The sequence below is a fragment of the Papio anubis genome, chromosome X (assembly GCF_008728515.1).
Source record: "Papio anubis isolate 15944 chromosome X, Panubis1.0, whole genome shotgun sequence".
Classification (NCBI taxonomy): Eukaryota; Metazoa; Chordata; class Mammalia; order Primates; family Cercopithecidae; genus Papio; species Papio anubis.
This window is the reverse complement of record NC_044996.1, coordinates 90,253,089-90,276,371: the sequence shown is the minus strand read 5'-3', so window position 1 is coordinate 90,276,371 and position 23,283 is coordinate 90,253,089. Positions and strand designations below refer to the sequence as shown.

General features: G+C 39.6%; 1 protein-coding gene across 2 annotated transcripts in view; it reads left to right on the top strand.

Moving 5' to 3' along the window:
* The first annotated feature begins 2,466 nt into the window (after nt 1-2,466).
* The window catches only part of KLF8 (Kruppel like factor 8), a 50,513-nt gene continuing 29,696 nt past the window's right edge, over nt 2,467-23,283 (top strand). The window contains exons 1-2 of one of the 2 annotated variants that reach the window (XM_031660807.1): nt 2,467-3,449; nt 11,349-11,422. In XM_031660807.1, the coding sequence (XP_031516667.1) occupies nt 3,443-3,449; nt 11,349-11,422 (81 nt within the window). In that variant the 5' untranslated portion in view covers nt 2,467-3,442. Of the gene's footprint in view, nt 3,450-5,414; nt 5,606-11,348; nt 11,423-23,283 lie in introns of those variants that run through there. The other variant, XM_031660808.1, reaches the window with a different exon arrangement.

Sequence of the window (23,283 nt, the reverse complement as noted above, 5' to 3'; positions counted from 1 at the left end):
TCCAAGTTTCACTAACTTCAAGTTTTGCAAAAACTGAATTTGCCATCTAAGGTCTAAGTTTTCCCCACAAATAAAGTTGAGGCAGTATTTCTAAAACAAACAAAAAACTAGAGCTTAAAATAAATTTGTTAACAATAAAGACTTTTAATAAAATATAAACTGTTCAGCTATCTGTGTATGAATCGACCTTCTTGAAAAGCTATTTCAGACTGAATAAGTAACTCGATGACCTTAAGGCACACCCACTGTATTCAGGGCTAGTAGTGGCTACTCTTTTCAAAATGTTACTTCAGCAATCTACTTATTTTCATCTGCACATCACGAAAAATGCATTTATTATTGATATAAACTGCTTAATGTATTTTACACACTTGAATCTAAGAGAAAACTTTTCAGCTTTGCTCAAAATAGCCTTCGCTGTAGTGGTGAGAATCCTATGTTGGATAATACTCCCCAAATTTTATACATTGAAAAACAAAGCCTCCAAGGAATAAAGTAAAATTTTCAAATGAAGGCGTAGAGAATTGTACACTTCTCTGTATGATTCCATCTCAATATATCTTACCTTGTAAGCTTGGCAGGGGTACAGGTGGTAATGAAGAGATATAGTGAGATAGAGAGTTATTTATGAAACCCCTACTACAGGGACATTCTTTTATGAAACAAATACATATGCATATGTATTTATTTAACCTCTGTCACTAAGTTTCCTCATCTGTAACATGGGAATAGCAATAATGTCTACCCATAGGATTGTCAGAAGGATTCAATGAGTTAATATACATAAGAGGCTTACAACAGAGTTTAGTACACAGTTAATGCTCAATAACTATTATTATTGTTAATAATAATATAACCTGGCATCCAAGTTACAGAAATGAGATCACCTGATGCTTCAGCTCAAGGACTTTATAGTTTAGTAGGGGGAGGCAATTATACCAACAAATATGTGCCCCGAGGTAGAGAAGGGTGCAGAGGAAGCAATGGTCAGTTTTGCCTGAAGAAATTAAGGAGGGGAGATGACCTTGAGTTAGTCCTTTCAAGAAACTGGATGGATTCATTGGAAGGACATGCAAAAAAGAAAAAAAATGGTGGACAGGGAGCTTCATCTATTTCAGTCAGAGAAAGTAAAGCAACTCAAGTCATAGAGATTAGAAACAGCTTGGAATTCCCAGGGATTTGTAATCCAGGTAAAGCCCAGGAGAACAGCAAAATCTCTCCTGTTTGAGAGGTAGACAAAGGCCAGATCACAGCAGGTTAAAGGATGAGTTCCAGGGTGCTGCCTTGGATGTATGGTGGTGCCATTCAGGTAGTTGGTGAACTACAGGAGGAAGAACAGAGTGTTTTGGGGAAAGGAAGGTAGATGAGATGCACAGAAGACATTCAGGCAGAAATATCAACTAAGCAAGTGGACCTATGTGTTCAAAAGTACTGGGCTGTGGGCCTCCGTTTCTTTATTTTTTTTAAAATAAAGGGCACAGAGAATATAACAGTACCTAGTTTCCAGGGTTGTTATTGGGACTAAATGAGGATATGATGAATGTAACAGCACCTGGCCCAGGGACTTGCCCATATTAGGTGCTGAATACATGGCAGATATTATTATTGCTCCTGTCTCTTTGCTTTTCCTCCCTCTGCTTTGTTTCTTGTCTCTCTTCTTTTTCCTCCTCTTTAAAAGAATTGTGGTAGGGAAGAGGCACTGAAAATGGGCTGTGGTTTCTTGTGACTTCCTGGCCTCCCATTAAAATGAGCTAGAGAGAGACTTTCAGGCAAGTGTAAAGAAATCCTGGAAACATGGCTCCTATCCTGTGGATTCAGCTTTACGGGGATCTTCGCCAATGCCTGGCTGAGAGGCGGTCTCAGGGGGTTGAGAACTCTATTCTTAGAGGTCTGGTATCTGGGAGACTGAGAAAGCCTTTCTTAAGTCTCCCTGCTGGGCCACGCTGTATTCACAGATCATCTTCAACTCCTTCTTCCCCACCTACTCCTTCGCCCTCACCTCCTTGGCTTATCTCTTGCTAGAAAATGCACCCAGCTCCAATCTCCGTTCCTTTTAGCTTCCTCCCTGAGAAGACATTGTGACCTCGCTGTCCTTGCTCGTGTTACCATGGAGAGGTAGGAGGATAAATATCGCTTCCAGTTGCCAGCTTTTTTGTTTTCTCCTTTCCCTATCCTTTCCCTCCTAGACAGCCTCCAGCCCCAATCCCAGTACCCGTTTCACCACCCTCCCCTGGAGAGTTAGCATAACCGGAGTAAATAGGTAATCAAGCAGTGTGCTTGCAAGCCTTAATTTTGGGACAGATAAGGAACTGAAATTAATTGGAATTATACCTGCCGCTGCTGGAGGCTGAGGGAGGCGCCCGCCAGGGGCGAGGCCAGCTCTCCCGGCCCAGGGCCCCGCCCCACCCCCTCCTTCCTCCCTCCCTCCTCCTTCTCAGCCCCACCCTTCTCCACCCCTCCCACTTTGCACTCTCCTCTAGCGGCCGCCTGTCCTTTTTAAGGAACTCCACCCTAGGTGGAGTCCTCACGATAGTCACACCTCTCCTTTGGGCCTAGCAGGGCCAGAGAAAGACGGAATCACTCCATCCACTCAGGTTGCCCAGAGAGCACTTTAGGTTCTGACCCGCGTGGGGCGCGAGGTCCCCCGTGGGTCAGCTAGGTGCCTCCAAGGAACCCCGCCCCAGAGAACCCGCACGAGTTGCTGCCATTTTTCGCTGAAGCCCCTGCCCTGGGGCTGGTGTTCTTCTCTATGATTCTACCAATCGTCGGCATTTTTCTCCTCCCTTCTTTCTTTTTAGGAAGGCGCTGGGGTGTGCGGCGGCAACGGCGGCGGTGAAGGGATCCTCTTGTGGTATCTCCTCGTGGGTTCCCGGCTTGAAGGATTTCTTCTCCGCCTCAACTTTGTGTTCAAGTAGTGCTTTGGGGGTTGGGTTGGTTTTCATAGCCCCCACCCCCGGCCCTCTCCTTTTAAAGGGTGTGTGGAGTTCAGAGGATGGGTGGAGAGCGGGCTTGGCCGGAACTGAATTGGTGGAGGTAAAAGGGGAACGGAGGACCTTAAGCTCCGGCCACTTCGGCCCAGCGAACCCACTTTATTTTTGTCCAAGGAAAAGCTGCAGGGGGAGGATTCTTTTCAGAAAGTCTACTCTGCCGGCCCCTGATTTTTGGGTTGGATGCTTGAGAGCTTTGTTTCCCTTGTTCCGAGAGTGGCCCAGCTGGGTCTGAATCGACTCCCTCCTCCCCTTTCAATCCCCTCCTCATTTTCCAGCCCGGAGAAAGAGGGGAGTGGGGGGCCAAGAACGAGAAGACGGGAGCGCGTCGCCCTGCGCGATGTCAGAATGGGGCGGGAGTGAGGGGAGCAGCTCTCTTGCGATCAGCTCAGGAGTATGAGCCTCCCGGAGGACGGCATGAGTTCTGGACACTTCAGGAGTCCTCGGCTAGTGACATGGTCGGTAAGTGACTCTGGGACTAATACCCACCCAGTCCCACCTCTTTCTTTTAGATTCTCTCCCCCTCTCAGTCGCCCTGCTCCCCCCCACACCCCACTTGAGGTTTCAGCAGTGGGGGCGGGAGCGGAAGGTTAAGAACACGGTATGGAATCAAATGAAACTCAAGGGAAAATGACTTTACTAAAGGGTTGGGCAAAGAGGAAGAGGGGCTAAGAAGGAGAGGAGAGAGCTTGGTGGAAGAAGTGAAAGGGGGCAAGAATGGATAATTTGTCTAGTCTAGTCTGCCCTGGCTCGGCACTCCCAATACTCCTTAAGCGGTAAGGATTGTCTTTGACTTAACGGCACACAGCCAAAGTCACAACCAGAGAGAACAGGATTCGCAAGGCCAACTCTCCCAGGTAACCCCCTGAAACCATAGCGGGTACCTAGAGAAGCTTCTGAAAAGAGGGAGGAGGGGACAGTGGTTCAAGGTGCAAAGTTAGGCTATTGGAGGCACAGAGTGAGGCCTGGAAGCAGCTGCAGGGGAGGAGCTGCTTTGGGCGTGCCAGCTCTTTAAGGAGGGGCTGAGCTTGGTTGAAGAAGGAAGCCAGAGCGTAGGTTCTGCTCTGGCCCTTTAAGACGTGGCCAAGGCAGTTGGTTCGTCTGTGTAGGTGGAAGACTGATTGGGCCGAGTTGCTATGATTGCTGAAGTGAATCCATTTGTTCAGCCACTTGGCGGAGCTGTCTTTTTGTGTTTTTGTTGTTGTTGTTGTTTGTTTGTTTTTAACCCTAAGAATTTGGGAAAAAATAAATCACATCCAAACAGGTGGCCAAAGGCGCCATGTCTTGTTTCTTTTGGTATTGTCTTCATCGTGAAGAAAGGCATTTATTAAGCACCTGCCATCCAGTGTGGTAATAATTGAGCAAAAAGAATAACCTTTAAATTTGGATTTGAAACTGATGGAGATTGCCATGGTTTGGAGTAATCTGCTTTAAAACTCTAGTATCACCACTTATTAGCTACATCACCCTGGGCTTTGTTTTTCTCTTCCATAGAATGCAGATTAGTCACTCTATCTCAGTAGATATTCGGGTGGATGAAATATCTTGTGTATGTGGCAGAGGCTGCCACTTGTATCTTAGTTTAACTTACTTTTTCTACTCAGTTTGGAACTCTTTTTCTGGAGCACAGCTGATAAAATTAGTGTTTTTCTGTCCTTAAAACACCTTCCAGATGTGGTAAAAGGAAACAGGAAGACTGAATTAGTTTGTCCAAAGACGGAGGTTAGAACACAGGTTTTATTTGCTTCTGATTTAACGTTGTTTCCACTAGACTTCATCACTTCTGAAAGAAAGGGCTACTAGCCTGCCTTTCCTCTCATTCTTTGGGCAACTTAACCAGAATGATATAACCAACAGGACTTTTGGATAACAGAAACAAGTGATTCATAAGTGACCTCATCCCATTCTTCAGAGTTATGGGGAAGCCCTTATGTGAGAGTTGTAAGTAGCAAACAGAGTCTAGTCATCTTTGATCTTGCCAGATTGTCTGTGTCTGGTGTGGTGGGGGCTGTAGATGATCTTCTAAGATCTAGCTTTACATTGCCATGATTTTGTGAATGAAGGAAAACTTGATTAGGATGATTGACATAGATGATCATCTAGTATGATTACCATCTTATTGTTAAGCAGAGTATGAATAAGGGAATAACACTGTGGTCTTGGGCTTATTTGTTTATTCAAAGACAGTATGAGATCATGTTTGGTATTCTTCCTGATTTTTTTTTTTTTTTTGACACGGTGTTTCACCCTTGTTGCCCAGGCTGAAGTGCAATGGCGTGATCTCGGCTCACCGCAACTTTCGCCTCCCGGGTTCAAGCAATTCTCCTGCCTCAGCCTCCTGAGTAGCTGGGATTACAGCATGCACCACCACACCCAGCTAATTTTGTATTTTTAGTGGAGACAGGGTTTCTCCATGTCGGTCAGGCTGGTCTCGAACTCCCAGCCTCAGGTGATCCATCCACCTCGGCCTCCCAAAGTTCTGGGATTACAGGCGTGAGCCACCGCACCTGGCCTCTTCCTGATTTTTATATGCTAATGTTTACTATCCTCAACTGACTTTCATCATTTAGCCTCAGTTTCCTCCTCTCTAAAATGATGTGGTAATTTGTGATTATAATGTAAGTAAAGCATTGAACCCAGTGCCTGATATCTAATACGTTTCATAAGTTGAGGGTCTCATCATTTTTGTTATTTAAAAATTTTTCTTTTGTTTAAATACTGCTGTGTGTTTGCAGAAGTGGAATATAGACAGGAAGCTGGATTTAAATATCTGAAAGATGCTAGATGCTCTGTATAATATACTAAAAGATGTTATCTGTATATTTAGACAAAGTAGATGTGATGTGGGCAAACCAAGCTCTAGGATTATTAAGGAGCAATAACCTAACTCAAGAGCCCAATCCAGATATTTCAAATCACTAGCAATTTGACATTTTGTTGTAACCTCACACTCACCATTTCTAATATACAGCCCATCATCACCTCTGGACTCTTCACTCATCCCTCATTCAAGACTCTTTCCTTCACTTCTCTGGTACTGCAACTTATTATGACCATAGTAATGGTGAACTTATTTAAACTCTGTACTTTAGTTGTCCCATCTGTGCATTGGGGATAATAATAGAAACTACCTCATAAGGTTGCTATGAGGAATAAGTGTGTTAATTTTGTAAACACTTAGAAGGCAGCATAAAAGTGAAGCAGTGGGAAAATGTAGCTGTTGTGGTATTCATGTCCCATGCTCAAATGCTGGCACTAAACTTTCCCCTCTTCCTCATTTTCTCATTTAATTAGATGCTCCTGAATAACCTTTCTACTCACTGCCTGAGCAGTGGCTCAGGAGCACCAAGACAAGGCATCCTAGAAGAGTCTTGGACCATTTCAGTTTGTAGAGCTCCAGAAAGTGAGGTTAATGCAGTAGCCAATTCAACACTACACATCTATTCTAGGATCTAGCTACAAAATTAAGGAATAGGTGTGTTATTATTCTTTTAGCACCAACTGTTATGTATATTTATCAGAACTAGTTTAGCAAACAAGAAATAAATATATTCACATCACATCCCCGCCCATTCTAACTGAAGATGAAACAACCCCGTCATTGAACATATAGGAAGAAACAAGAGATGGAATAATTAGCTCCAAATAATCAAAGTTAATATATGCTCAGCATCATGTAGACCTTTCTGAAGACACTGTATTTGTGATGTACAATATTTCAAGAAAAAATGGTAAATAGAAGAGAAATGCAGAAAAAATTGAAAGAAACTCTAGAGAAATAATCAATTTTTAAAAAATAAAACAAAATGGAACTAGATCAAGAAATGTAGATGATTACATCTGGCAAAAAGGGGGACAGGGAAAAAGAAAGCTGGCCTGATAATTGTCTTCAAAGGCACATGTTAGGTATTTGGAGAAAGCAGAACTGCTATGTCATTTACAGGACATCATGGTCAACTTAAAGGGGAACTTTCTGATGGTAATCAAGTCTTTACCAAGTACCTACTAAATAGCCAACACTATAGTAGATATTGTGTGGGAAGGAGGGAGGAGGTACTGCCAGAAGGAAGAAAACAAACTTCATGGTCTCTGGCCTCTATCCTCAGTAAATTTGCAGTCTAGGTCAGATAGAGAAAACTGGCAACCCGCTGCAGATGTTGGCCTGGTTCTCACAGTAATGTTAAAGATTAAAACAGAAACATCTAACCAGAAATGGCTGTGACATTCTTAATTGTCAGCTCTCCCTGTTATACCATTTTACTAAAATATTTGTGATATAGGAGGGCCAAGAAGTATTTTTCAGGCTCCTTGATTGTTGCTATTAAAGGTTTTGAAGATGGGTAGTTATAGTTCTGGCTATGGCTCTATCTTCCCACATTTCCATGATCATTCATTCCTTTATTCACTGGACGTTAGTACATAGTATATAGGAGATGCTCTGCTAAAACATAGGGATACAAAAAAAGGAAAAAGACTAGGTAACTATTGAAGGGCTCACCTGGTGGTGGAGGAAACAGACAATTCCTCTTTGTGCCAGGTACTGTTATAAATACTTGAACATATATCAACTTGATACATCCTCATAGTAACTCTGTGACCTGGTACTATTATTATTCCCATTTTACAGATGAGAAAACAGACACAAGAGGCTGGAAAAACTTTGCCCAACTTCTTACTGTTAAGAAGTCACAGATGTACCCTAGAACTTAAAGTATAATAAAAAAATAAAAAATAAAAAGAAGTCACAGAATCAAAATGTGATTCTAGGCACTTACTCCAGAGCCCACATGTTTTACTACACTTTGATAGCTATGTGGAGTATTTACCAGAAGGGGAAGGAAATGACTAAGAAATGATGAAGGGCTAGATTTAAGAGATATATCTGTGGGAGAATTATTATAGCTGATAACCAACTGGCTGAAGATAGGGAGGGAGGAGTCAAAGGTGTCTGGCCCCTAGGTTTTTAGACTGATAGACTGGGTTTATGGTGGTGCTAGAAATTAAGATTAGAAATATAAGAGGTGGAGCAGGTTTGTGAACTCATGGGGTACAAAAGTCCTATTTGATACACAGGAGAGATTCTTTGGGCCAGAGTTCAAGATTCTGATAATCAACAATAATAATGGTAGTGATAATAGCTAGTTGAGAATGTTTTATATGCCAGGATTTGTTTTAAGTGTATTTATATGTACAGTTATTCGTCATAGAATGTACTAACATAAACCTAGATGGTATAATCTACTACAACCTAGGCTATATGGTATAGCCTATTGCTCCTAGGCTACAAACTTCTATAGGATGTTACTGTACTGGATACTGTAGGCAATTGTAACATAATGGTGTGTATTTGTGTATCTAAACATAGAAAAGGCACAGTTAAAATATGGTATAAAATATTTTTAAATGGTGTACCTGAACACCACTTAACATGAAGGAAACTTGCAGAACTAGAAGTTGCTCTGAGTAAGTCACTGAATGAGTAGTGAGTGAATGTTAAGGCCTAGGACATTACTGTACCTTACTTTAGACTTTTTAAACAATGTACACTAGGTTACACTAAATTTATAAGCAATTTTTTTCTTATAAATTAACTTAGCTTACTATAATTTTTTTTAGCTCAAAACACAAATCCTGTACAGCTGTACAAAAATATTTTATTTCTTTGTATTCTTATTTTATAAGCTTTTTTTATTGTTAATTTTTTTTCTTTTTTTTTTTGCTTTTTACAAGTTTTTGTTAAAAACTAAGACACAAAGACACACATCAGCCTAGGCCTGCGAGGGTCAGGATCATCAGTATCACTGTCTTCTACCTTATATCTTGTCGCAGGGGTAATAGCATGCATGGAGCTGCCATCTCCTATGACAACAATACCTTCTTCTGGGATACCTCCTGAAGGACCTGCCTGAGAATGTTTTATAATTAACTTCTTTTTAATAAGTAGAAGGAGTACACTCTAAAATGATGATAGAATGTATAATGTAGTAAATACAGAAAACAGTAACATAGTCATTTATGATCATTGTTCAGTGTTATATACTGTATATAATTATATTGACTGACAGCACAGTCAATTTGTTTACACCAATATCACCACAAATACATGACTAATGCTTTGCACTGTGACATTACAGCGGGTATGATGTCACTAGGTGATAGGAATTTTTTAGCTCTGTTATAATCGTATAGAATCATTGTCGTATCTATGAGAACACTTGGACACAGGAAGGGGAACATCACACACTGGGGCCTGTTGTGGAGTGCGGGGAGGGGGGAGGGATAGCATTAGGAGATATACCTAATGTAAATGGTGAGTTAATGGGTGCAGCACACCAACGTGGCCCATGGATACTTACGTAACAGACCTGCACGTTGTGCACACGTGTACCCTAGAACTTAAAGTATTTAAAAAAAAAAAAAAAGAATAATTGTGGTATCTATCTATGGGTCATCATTGACTGAAATGTCATTATATGGCCTATGAATGTATTAACATGGAATGTTCACATTAACTCTGTTAAGGCAATACTGTGTTCCCCTCTTTTGGCAGGTGAAGAAACTGAGTTTCATAGAAGCTAATGTAGTTTCTCAGAATCACTCTGCTTCCTCAACCCTGCTGTCTCTTAATCCATAGGAATCGAAGAACAGATTGGAGATGGCTCTCTTAAGTTGTACTTGCTAGAAATAATGAAGCCTGTTGAAGGTGTTGTGTGAATGCAGAGGGAGAATCGAATCTTCTCCACTCCTACAGATGTTTCTGGCAGCAACAAAGAAAGCTCTCCTGGCATTTTGGTGCCCCCCTGTGGGCTGTATGAGAGTTACCTGACCTCACATTCTTTTTCCACCATCACACCTCCTTTTCCTGTCGTAGAAATCAGAAAAAGCTTAGCTACCCTCTCCACCACCTCTCACTTCATAGTTAATTACACCTCAGGCATCTTTCATGCATAAATTCTCTAATTTTTTTTCATTCTTTTCCACTCTTTTCCAATTTCTGTACTTGAGAAAACACATTCCCTCACTCTCCATTTCTGTCACTGTCATCAAAAACCTTCAGAAATGTGATTAAACACCTACCATGTACCAGGCAATGTTCTAGGACCTTGGAATACATTAGTGAAAAAAAACAAAGATGAAAGTATCTGCCTGCAAGGAGCTCAGATTCTATTGGAAGTCAGTTTTCTACTATTGTTATTACTTACTACAGTTCCTCCATTAACCTGTTACAAGAGAAACTTTAGACAAATTACAGTTAACAACTTAATCGAGCAAAGAATGATTCATGAATCAGACAGCCCCCAGAAGAAATAATAGATTCAGAGCAACTCTGGGGCTGCCATGTAGTCAGATAATATTTATGGACAGAAAAAGGAAAGTGACATATAGAAAATGGAAGTGAGGTATAAAAACAGCTAGATTGATCACATCTCAGTATTTGCCTTATTCAAACACTTCGAGTTGTTGACTGCCTGTAATTGGCTGAAACTCTGTGATTGGCGCAAGAGTAGGTTACACTCTGTCTACACATCCAGTTAGGTTATGGTTCATTATGGATGGGGAAACCTTTAGGCTGAACTTGAAATATGTAAGGAGGAAGCTTTAAGCTAACCTTAATTTAACAAACCCCACCCCCAAGTTCCATGGAAGCCTTAGGGCTTTGCAGAGGATAGTCTGAAATCTTTTAATCATAGATGGACAAGTTGAGGCTTAGGGAAAAAAAAAAAAAGGCCTTGCCAAAGATTACGGGATGTGAATGCTGCACATCTAACTCCCAGAAAATCTGGTTGAGGAAGAAAGCTAGTAGGTGCTTCTAGTACGAATGACTGATGGTTTAAGGCAGCTGAATTAGGTCACCAGTTGCTTTTCCATAAGAGGAAAAACTAAAGAGGAAAGAGAAAACTGTTTTTATTACCCCACCTGGCTTGTAGATTTAAGAGACGTAGATAGATAAAATATGTCTAGAGAGATTTGGCCTTGACGTGTAAATAAGTTCACTGGGGTAAATATACATATAGAAGCTTAGAACTTAGAACTCCTTCAAGCAAGAACTAGACCAGGAAGGTAGGATACTGAAAACTGTAGCTATGCTGATGTTCCTATGAAGGCAGAGCGTGTTGGAGAAATAGGAAGAAACAGATTACCTGCATGCAGTTTGGTGGAGGGGAGTGGCTAATATTATTGGGGAAAAGTTAGGGCCATCTTGATGAGTAAAATAAATCAGAATATTTCAATGGCTTATCAGTATCTAGTAAGTACTGAAAGATAAAGGTCATAGAACACACATAACATTAATGGCGTACTTACGCATATAGTGGGTTAGATTTTATTCTGAAGGTTGTCTTTTCCTTTTCTCTTTTCCAGATATGGATCAACTCATAAACAACTTGGAGGTCCAACTTAATTCAGAAGGTGGCTCGATGCAGGTATTCAAGCAGGTCAGTTATCAGGAAAATAGGGTACTAATATTGGGCCATAATAGTATTGAATACCTGGTAGTGATTACAGAATTTAAACTCATTTTTCTTTCTATTACATGTTTGGGGATTGAGAAGAGGTGAAGGAAGACATATTTCTAGAAAGTATATAAATACCTTGGTTTCATGTTCAACTAGGGAGTAGATCTGGCCTACAAGAAACATAGCCTCTGGAATCAAGGCGATAAAGACAAGAGTAGACCTTTAGTAGACAATAGCAACTATTTATCTAGCACTATTTCATATAGGATGAAGATTAAATGCATTGTCTTATTCAATCTTCACCATAATCCTGTTGAACAGTGTATTAATTAGTGTTCTCCAGGGAAACAGAACCAACGAGATATGTGTGTATGGTGTATGTATGTGTGTATGTACATGGAGAGAGAGAGAGATTTCAAGAAATTGCCTCATTAGATTGTGGAGGCATGGCAAGTCCAAAACCCCATCGGGGCGGGCCGGCAGCCTGGAGATTCAGAAGGAGTTGCAGTTTTGAGTCCAAAAGCAGATTGTGAGAAGAATTATTTCTTGCTCTATGGAGGACAGTCTTTGTTTTACTAAGGCCTTCAACTGGATGAGGACCAATCACGTTATAGAGAGTAATGTGCTCTATTTAAAATATGATTATTTAAATGTTGGTCTCATCCAAAAAAATACCTTCACAGAAACATCTAGAATAATGTTTGACCAAATATCTGGGCACTGTAGCCCAGCCAAGTTGTCACATAAAATTAATCATCATTATTCTTAGTTTCCCCATTTGATGGAAAATAAAACTGGCCTTGAACACTCGAAGAATTAGGATTTGAAACAAGTTATCTGGATTTTTATATCCCAGGGCTCTGTGCTAGATGTTGAAGTCCCATCTTTCTTGGGGTTGCAAAATCACTCCATGTGTGAAACTCAAATACAATCAAAATTAACCTTGAAAATTCTTAAATCACCTATAGACTTGAGTATACAGTGTTGTATAAACAAACTTGTCTGTTTCTTTATTTAATTCATCAGATAAAGTATCTAGATTACATTTAGGAATCCTTTTTTGTTATAATTTCAACTTTTATTTTATTTTTTGAATTTTTGAATTTTTATTTATTTTATGTATGTATTTATTTTTTTATTTTTTAGACGGAGTCTCACTCTGTCACCCAGGCTGGATTGCAGTGGCGCAATCTCGGCTCACTTCGTCCTCTGCCTCCCGGGTTCAAGCTATTCTTCTGCCTCAGCCTCCTGAGTAGCTGGGACTACAGGCATGCACCACCACCATGCCTGGCTAATTATTGTATTTTTAGTAGAGACGGGGTTTCACCATATTGGCCAGGCTGGTCTCAAACTCCAAACCTCATGATCCGCCCACCTCAGCCTCCCAAAGTGCTAGGATTATAGGTGTGAGCCACAGTGGCTGGCTTTATTTTTAATTTTTGTAGGTACATAGTAGGTGTATATATTTATGGGAAACATGAGATGTTTTCATACAAGCATGCAATGTGAAATAATCACATTATAGAGAATGGGGTATCCATCCCTGCAGCATTTATCCTTTGTGTTACAAACAATGCAATTACACTCTTTTAGATATTTTTAAGTGTACAGTTAAGTTATTATTGACTCTAGTCACCCTATCATGCTATCAAATAGTAGGTATTATTTGTTATTTCTAACTTTTTTTTTTTTTTTTTTTTTGAGATAGAGTCTCTCTCTGTTGCCCAGGCACCCTAGTCACCAGATCGTGCTATCAAATAGTAGGTCTTATTTATTATTTTGAACTTTTTTTTTTTAGATGGAGTCTCTCTCTGTTGCCCAGGCTGGAGTGCAGTGGTGGCTTCTCAGCTCACTGCAACCTCCGCCTCCCAGATTCAAGCAATTTTTTTGCCTCCGCCTCCTGAGTAGCTAGGACTACAGGCACACACCACCACGCCCAGATAATTTTTTATATTTTTAGTAGAGACAGGGTTTCGCCATGTTGGCCAGGCTGTTCTTGAAATCCTGACCTCAGGTGATCTGCCCACCTCGGCCTCCCAAAGTACTGGGGATTACAGGGGAGAGCCACTGCACCCAGACAATTTCTAACTATTTTTTTGTACACATTCACCACGACCACCTCCTCCTCAACACCCTACTGCCCTTCCTAGCCTCTATAACCATTCTTCTACTCTCTATGTCCATGAGTTCAATTGTTTTGATTTTTAGATCCCACAAATAAATGAGAACATGTGATAGTTGTCTTTCTATACCTGACTTATTTCACTTAACATAATAATCTCCAGTTCCATCCATGTTATTGTAAATGACAGGATCTCATTCTTTTCATGGCTGAATAGTACTCCATTGTGTATCTGTACCACATTTTCTTTATCCATTCATCTGTTGATGAATACTTAGGTTGCTTCCAAATCTTAGCTATTGTGAATAGTGCTACAACACACATGGAAGTGCAGATATCTCTTTAATATACTGATTTCCTTTCTTTTGGGTATATACCCAGCAGTGGGATTGCTGGATCATATAGTAGCTGAATTTTCAATTATTTGAGGAACCTCCAAACTGTTCTCCATAGTTGCTGTACTAATTTACGTTCCCACCAACAGTGCACAAGTGTTTTCTGTTCTCCACATCCTCACCAGCATTTATTATTGCCTGTCTCTTGGATAAAAGCCATTTTGAATGTGGTGAGATGATATCTCATTGTAGTTTTGATTTGAATTTCTCTGATGATCACCAATGTTGAGCACCTTTTCATATACCTGTTTGCCATTTGTATCTCTTCTTTTGAGAAATATCTATTCAAATGTTTTACCCATTTTTAAATTGAATTATTAGACTTTTTTCTATTGAGTTGTTTGAGCTCATTATATATTCTGGTGATTAATCTGTTGTCAGATGGGTAGTTTACAAATATTTTCTCCCAATCTATGGGTTGTCTCTTCACTTTATTGACTGAATCCTTTGCTGTGCAGAAGCTTTTTAATTGATGTGATCCCATTTGTTCCTGTTTGCTTTGGTTTGTGGGGTTGCTCAAGAAATTTTTGCCCAGACCAATGTCCCGGAGATTTTCCCAAATATTTTTTGCAGCAGTTTCATAGTTTGAGGTCTTAGATTTAACTCTTTAATCCATTTTAATTTAATTTTTGTATATGGTTACAGGTAGGGTTCTGGTTTCATTGTTCTGCATATGGATATCCAGTTTTCCTAGCGCCGTTTATTGAAGAGAACACCCATTCCCCAATGTATGTTCTTGGCACCTTTGTAAAAAATGAATTCTTTGTAGATGCATGGATTTATTTCTGGGTTCTCCATTTTGTTCCACTGTGCTATATGTTTGTTTTCATGCCAATACAATGCCATTTTGGTTACTATAGCTCTGTAGTATAACTTGAAGTCAGGTAATGTGATTCCTTCAGTTTTGTTCTTTTTGCTTAGGATAACTTTGGCTATTCTGGATATTTGTGGTTTTATATAAATTTTTGGATTTTGTTTTTCTATTTTTGTAGATAATGTCTTTTTTTTTTTTTTTTTTTTTTTTGTTTGTGATGTTGTCTCACTCTTTTGCCCAGGCCAGAGTGCAGTGGCACAATCTCGGCTCGTTGCAACCTTCACCTCTCGGCTTCCAGCAATTTTTGTGCCTCAGCCTCCCAAGTAGCAGGGACTATGGGCATGTGCCCCCATGCCCAGCTAATTTTTTTTTTTTTTTTTTTGGGTAGAGATGGGGTTTCACCATGTTAACCAGACTGGTCCCAAACTCCTAACCTCAAGTGATCCACCCACCTCAGCCTCCCAAAGTGTTGATATTACAGATATGAGCCACTGCGCCCAGCCAAGAATGTCATTGGTATTTTGATAGAGATTTTATTGAATCTATATTGTGTTTGGGGTAGTATTGAAGCGGGATATTTCCCTGACCCCTTCATGGATGGGAACTGGAGTGCACTGGTGCTGGACCTAGCTGCCGCTTTGGCACTAGCAGGGACGAATTCCACTCACTTAAACCTGCTGCGTTCTACCCCTTGTGGGAGGGGAAGCACAGGTCACTGGGTGCAGGAGCTGGGGTGAGTGCCTTTGGGCACCGGCAGGAGCAAAACTCTATGCGCAGCCCGCAGCAGGGTCTGGTGGGTGCCTGCGACCCCTGAGGCCCCAGAAGGAGTGTTACAGTGCCCTTTTAGCCTTGCTGTCTATGGATGGCTTAAGCGTTAACAGCTCACCGGAGGGTCAGTGTGACAACCTTTTGCACCCACACTCAAGTTCTTGTCTGGCATCCAGGAGGAATGAGGTTACACAATGAATCGAAGGTGGTTAATGTGGGGGATTTTATTGCTGATCAAAGTGGCTATCAGTGGGAGGGGGAGCTGAAAAGGGGATGGAGCAGGAAGGTAATCTTCCCCTGGAGTCCAGGTGTCCCCATCTGGACTCCTCCCCAAAGCTATGCCGTCAAGCTGTCCCTCTGAAGTCAAGCTGCTTCTCTCCAACATCCAACTATAATCTCCAACGTTCAGCTGCTTCTCTCTCTGCCAGCTGAGCCTGGGTTTTTATGGACACAGGATAGGGGGCAGGGTCAGCCATGGGTGGTTGTGGAAAAGGCAACATTCAAGCAGGAAAACGGAAATGTAAGTTCTCACTTTGGACCCCGTGGTTCCAGGCTTCAGGGTGGGGCCCTCACCAGGGACCTGCCCACTTCTGCCTAGAATTTCCCTGCCTCCTGTCCCTGTCAGTATCGACATATCAACAATATTGATTCTTCCAATCCATGAGCATAGAATATTTTTCCATTTTTTGATGTTCTCTTCAATTTCTTTCATCAGTGTTTTATAGTTTTCGTTGTAGACATCTCCCACTTCTTTGGTTAAGTTAATTTGCAGGTATTTAATTTTATGTGTGGCTATTGTAAACAGGTTTACTTTTTTATTTCTTTTTCAGATTGTTCACTGTTGGCATAAAGATGCTACTGATTTGATTAGTTTGATTTTCTATACTGCAACTTTACTGCATTTGTTTGTCGGTTCTAATAGTTTTTTGTGGAGTTTTTAGGTTTTTCCAAATATAAGATCATATCATCTGCAAACAAAAATAATTTGACTTCTTATTTTCCAATTTGAATGCCCTTTATATCTTTCTCTTTTCTGATGGTTCTAGCTAGGATTTCCAATACTATGTGGAATAACAGTGTTGACAATGGGCATCCTTGACATGTGCCAGGTCTTACAGGAAAGGCTTTCAGTTTTTCCCCATTCAATATGATACTAGCTGTTGGTCTGTTTTATATGACTTTTATTATGATAAGGTGTTACCTGTATCCCCAGGTTTTTGAAGGGATGTTGAATTTTATCAAACGCTTTTTCAGCATCAGTTGAAATAATCACGATTTTTATCCTTCATTCTATTGATATTATTTATCACATTGATTGATTTGTATATGTTGAACTGTCTTTGCACCCAGGGATCCCACTTGGTCAGGATGAAGGATCTTTCTAATGTATTGTTGAATTTGGTTTGCCAGTAGCTTGTCGAGGATTTTTGCATCAGTATTCATCAGAGATATTGGCCTGTAATTTTCTTTTTTTTTTTTTTTTTTGATGTGTCTTTGTCCGGTTTTGGTATCAGGGTAATACTGGCCTTGTAGAATGAGTTTGGAAATAGTCCCTCCTCTATTTTTCAGAATAGTTTCAGTAGAACTGGTATGAATTCTTCTTTAAATGTTTGGTAGAATTCAGCTGTGAAACTATCAGGTCCTGGGCTTTTGTTTTAGGAGACTTTTTATTATGGCTTCAATCTCATTACTTGTTATTGGTCTGTTCATGTTTTGGATTTCATGGTTCAATCGTGTTAGGTTATATGTGTCTAGGAATTTGCTCATTTTTTCCTAGATTTTTCAATTCATTGACATGTAATTTTTCATAGTGGCCACTAATGATCCTTTGAATTTCTACAATATCAGTTTTAATGTCTCCTTTTTCATTTCTGATAGTTTATTTGGATCTTCTCTCTTTTTTTTCTCATTAGCCTGGCTAAAGGTTTGTCAATTTTGTTTAACTTTTCAAAAAACAACTTTTTATTTCATTGATCTTTTGTATAGTTTTATTTCAAATTCATTTATTTCTCCTCTCATCTGTTATTTCTTCTACTAATTTTGGGTTTGGTTTGCTCTTGCTTTTCTATTTTTTTTTTCAAAAAGAATATGCAGGTATCATTGCTTTTCTAGGTCTTTAAGATGAATTATTAGATTGTTTATTTGAAGTTTTTTCTGTCTTCTGATTTAGGCACTTGTAGCTATAAAACTTCCCTCTTATGATGGCTTTTGCTATATTCCATAGGTTTCGATATGTTGTTTTCCATTATTATTTGTTTCAAGAAATTTTTCAATTTTCTTCTTAATTTCTTCATTGACTCACTGGTCATTCAGGAGCAATTTTGTTTGTTTGTTTGTTTGTTTGCTTGAGATGGAATTTCACTGTTGTTGCCCAGGCTGGAGTGAAATGGTGTGATCTCAGCTCACTGCAACTTCCGCCTCCTGGGTTCAAGTGATTCTCCTGCCTCAGGCTCCCGAGTAGCTGGGATTACAGGCATGCACCACCACGTCCGGCTAATTTTGTATTTTTAGTAGAGACGGAGTTTCTCCATGTTGGTCAGGCTGGTCTCGAACTCCCGACCTCAGGTGATCTGCCCACCTCCACCTCCCAAAGTGCTGGGATTACAGGCATGAGCCACCGTGCCTGGCAGGAGCATATTTTTTAATTTCCCTAATTAAATTATAGTTTAATATTATTAAACATTAATAAATTCATGTTTTATAATACTAGTGGTGTATGGTGTTTGTATAGTTTCCAAAATTCCTCTTGTTATTAATTTCTAGTTTTATTCTATTGTGGTCAGAGAAGATGCTTGATGTCGTTTCAGGTTTTCTGAGTGTCTTAAGATGTGTTTTGTCACCTAACATATAGTCTGTCATTGAGAATGATCCTTGTGCTGAGGAAAATAATGTGTATTCTTCAGCCATTGGATGAAATGTTCTGTAAATATATATTGGATCCATTTGGTCTATAGTGCAGATTAAGTCTGATGTTTCTTTGGTGAGTGTCTTCAACTTTTATTTTAGATTCGGGGATACATGTGCAGGTTTGTTACATGGGTGTATTGTGTGATGCTGAGGTTTAGGATATGGAGGTTTGTCACCATGGTAGTGAGCGTAGTATTCAGTGGTTTTTCAACCCTTGTTCTCCTCTCTCCCTCTTTCTTCTAGTAGTCCCCAGTGTCTATTTTTGCCATCTTTATGTCCATGAGTACCCAACGTTTAGCTCTCATAAATAAGAACATGCAGTATTTGGTTTTCTGTTCCTGCATTAATTCCCTTAGGAGAATAGCCTCTCCTGACCTCGTGATCCGCCTGCCTCGGCCTCCCAAAGTGCTGGGATTACAGGCGTGAGCCACTGCGTCTGGCCAAAGCTACCTTATTTTGAAATCTCAGTGTACCTAAGTATAATTCTAGAAATGGTTTTCTATGCATTCTTTAAGCATACTGAACTTCCAGAATTTGGAGGCACTTTGAAATTGGTTCAGTGTATAGAAAAGTCTGGATAGTAAGGGATCTAAGCACTTTTTTTGTTTGTTTCTTGGCATTTCCAGGATATCTTGTTTTTAGAAAAGCCAGAGTGCTTGTGATACATGGCCACAGCACACTGGTCATGTCTCAGATGACAAGGGCTAGGAGTTTGTGTTCTGCAACTACACAATGCTGGCATCATTCTAGTGTGGAGAAGCCTCCTGGTTTGATTCATTATAGGATTTGTTTATGTCAAAAGATAGGATTACTGGGTGGGTGTGTAGCTCAGGGCACATATGCTGCTCTCCCTTCTCTAAATTTCTTTTTTTTTCTTTTTTTTTTTATTATACTTTTAAGTTCTAGGGTACATGTGGATAACGTGCAGGTTTGTTACATATTCTATATCAACATACCATATAGTGAATGAGCACTTGGTTGTCACCTGCCCGTTAGTTTTCATTTCTGATTACTTCCTGCAAGTGGGATGTCTTGGTCAAAATGTATGAGCAGTGTTAGGGTTAAATTTTATCATACATGTCTCTCCTTTACCCTAATTTAATATTGTTAATATTTGGTACATATTTTCATACAGCCTAATTCTCTCTCTCCCCCCCCATTTTATTACTATTGTAAGTTGCATCAAGAAACTTCACCCCTAAATTATTCTGCATGCATCACCTACAAATAATGACATTGTCCTACATAACTACATCAACACTGTCACGCCCAAGAAAATGAACAATATTTCCATGATACTATCAAATTGGCTCATACATTTCTTTTTTTTTCCTTCTCTCTTTTTAAAGCTGGGCTGCATTCTGAGGCTTCATACATTTCTGTGCCACTTTTCCCCACACTGTTTTTTCTAAATGGATTGTGCCTCAATGAGCTTGTATAGCTCACCAAACTCTTCACTTTTCTTAGGACTCAAATTCCAATTCCATCTCTTCCATGAAACATTCACAGAAAACCCCAACTATCACGAATCTCTAGTGAACTTATGCTCCTGGAACACTAAATTATCTGTATTAGTCACTAATGTGGTACCTGTTCTCTATTGTCAACTACTTTATGTAAATATCTCTTGTCTCCCCTGTAATATTTTTTGTCTCCCAAACTTCAGTTATTTACTTACCACATTCATGGTTTTTGCCACATCCTTGCCATCAATATTATTTACATACTTTACAAATTATTTAAATAAATAAAGAAATCTATATTAGTTTTGTCCTAAGCTATCTGGAGAATTCTTGGTTTGATGTGAGGTATTACTTTCCGAGAATTGCTGAAACAAACTACCACAAACTAGGTGGGTTAAAACAAGAGAAATGTGTTCTCTCACAGTTCTAGAGGCCAGAAATCTGAAATCAAGTTATTGTCAGGGTCATGCTGCCTCTGAAGGCTTTAGTGAAGAATCTTTTCCTTGCCTCTTCCAGCTTCTAGTACATACAGGTGTTCTTTGGCTTGTAGCCCAATCACTCCACTGTCAGTCTGCATCTTCACATTACCTTCTCCTCTGTGTCTTTGTGTGTTATTCCTCTGTATGTCTCTTAGAAGGACACTAGTCATAGAATTTAGGGCCCACCCAGATAATCCAGCAGGCTCTCTTCAAGTTCTTTAATTATATCTGCAAAGATACTTTTTCCGAAAAGATTCTGGGAATTGAACTGTGGACAGGTCTTTTTGAGGGTAACCATTCAGCCCACTACAATGTGTTATATATATTTTCCAACGTACAGTACAACAGAGGAAGCATAAATATTAAAATAACTTCATCCATGTATCACCTAAAAACAACCTTAGATTATTTGAGGAAGAAAAACTGATTTAGTATTTTTCAGATTTTCTATAGTTTTGTGCTAGGTACTAAACAAATACCTAGTGAACAAATATATGCATACATATACATATATACATACATATGTACATTTCTGATCTCATTTTGCCTGATTGTGGCTGCTACTATCCCAATCTCTTAAAATTGCCAGGTTTGTTAGATTAAGTCTAGCTTTCTAATAATACCCATTTCCATCCACCTCTCCTTTTTCTAATCACAAACACATAACGCTCTTATTGGAAAAAGACTTGGGTTTTAGAAGGTTAAACAGACTTTTTGACCTAAACAATGAATGTGTACAACATATGTGTGCATATGTATCCAGGCATAAAACTAATTGGTTTAACCCAGAGCAAAGCTGGAAGGCACCTGTTTACAAAAACAGGTTTTCTCTTTCTGTTTGGGAGGAGCCTAGGCTTTATCGTGTTTCTATAACATCCCTTCCTCTCCTTCCACCTACTGTGCTGTCTATAGTATTTTGTTCTTTTCTTTCTAATCTTGCATTACCACTTTCTTTTTTTTTTTTATTTTTTTTATGATTATTATACTTTAAGTTCTAGGGTACATGTGCATAACGTGCAGGTTTGTTACATATGTATACTTGTGCCATGTTGGTGTGCTGCACCAATCAACTCGTCAGCACCCATCAACTCATCATTTACATCAGTTATAACTCCCAATGCAATCCCTCCCCCCTCCCCCCTCCCCGTGATAGGCCCCGGTGTGTGATGTTCCCCTTCCCGAGTCCAAGTGATCTCATTGTTCAGTTCCCACCTATGAGTGAGAACATGCGGTGTTTGGTTTTCTGTTCTTGTGATAGTTTGCTAAGAATGATGGTTTCCAGCTGCATTCATGTCCCTACAAAGGACACAAACTCATCCTTTTTTATGGCTGCATAGTATTCCATGGTGTATATGTGCCACATTTTCTTAATCCAGTCTGTCACTGATGGACATTTGGGTTGATTCCAAGTCTTTGCTATTGTGAATAGTGCTGCAATAAACATACGTGTGCATGTGTCTTTATAGCAGCATGATTTATAATCCTTTGGGCATATACCCAGTAATGGGATGGCTGGGTCATATGGTACTTCTAGTTCTAGATCCTTGAGGAATCGCCATACTATTTTCTGTAATGGTTGAACTAGTTTACAATCCCACCAACAGTGTAAAAGTGTTCCTATTTCTCCACATCCTCTCCAGCACCTGTTGTTTCCTGACTTTTGAATGATTGCCATTCTAACTGGTGTGAGATGGTATCTCATTGTGGTTTTGATTTGCATTTCTCTGATGGCCAGTGATGATGAGCATTTTTTCATGTGTCTGTTGGCTGTATGAATGTCTTCTTTTGAAAAATGTCTGTTCATATCCACATCAGAGCTGTTTCAAATACATGAAAAGTGGAAACTTTGTAACAGTTGATTCCACTGATTCTCAGGGCTTCTCTACCTATCTTAATCAAATGCTTAAATATTTGTGAAATTGACCAACTTTTCTCAGAGTTTATTTCTAGAATTGAGAGGGGTGTTTCCTAAGAACTGAAAGGGTCTCATCTTTAGTAATTTATGAATAAATAACTCTTTTTATAATTTTTTGTCCACTCAAATTGGCTTAAGGAAACCTGATAAGGATTCTGTGTATTTGAGGAGTAGCACTGTGGAAATGCAAGCTTGTCTTCAAACCACTCCTAAGTTTCTTTGTTTTCTTTCGTGCACAACCTTCTTCATAGATTCAGAAATCCAGGAATTCAGGATAAAGTCTTAAAATACCTAATGGGGAAAGTAGCTATTCTCTTTGATAGTGATTGACTAGAGAACCCTTAAAAACTGAAGCCATCACACCACGCTAAAGATGAAGAAAGATTACTTTAAAAGAAAAATCTGGTGGCAGAACAATCTTTGGATGAGCTTTCAAAGCGGAAGTGATTACATTCAGTGAAGCGTGAAATAGGTAGCCATCCCGAGTCATCTTAGTGAGGATTCTTAAAATCACCAAAATTCTAGGGACAAAAACTCACTCAATCAAGACTTGAAGGTCTTCTTCAGAACGTTCAAGCATAATATGCTATCTACAGAGATAAGGTAAAGCAAATAGTGTGTTGGGGTTTTTTTTAACCATAGGGTGGGTTATATTCAAAATACAGAATAAGTTAGACTGTATAGCAATATTTCTATTAAAATTATTTTGCTCATATTGAAAAAAAGAATCCTCAGTGCACACAAAATTTATTCAGCCTAATAGTGTATAGATATGGAATGCTTGTCTTTAAGCCACAAAGGAAGGAGCAGTAAGGTCAACCTTGAGACCTAGTTTTAAGAACAGTCTGTTTTCTCAAGAAAGCTTGCATTCAGAAGACAATATTTACACCCAGAAAATACTTGCTACAAGATAGATTCACTTAGACATAAGAGGCATACTTGGATGATATGTACAGAAAAAAGTATGTGTTGATATG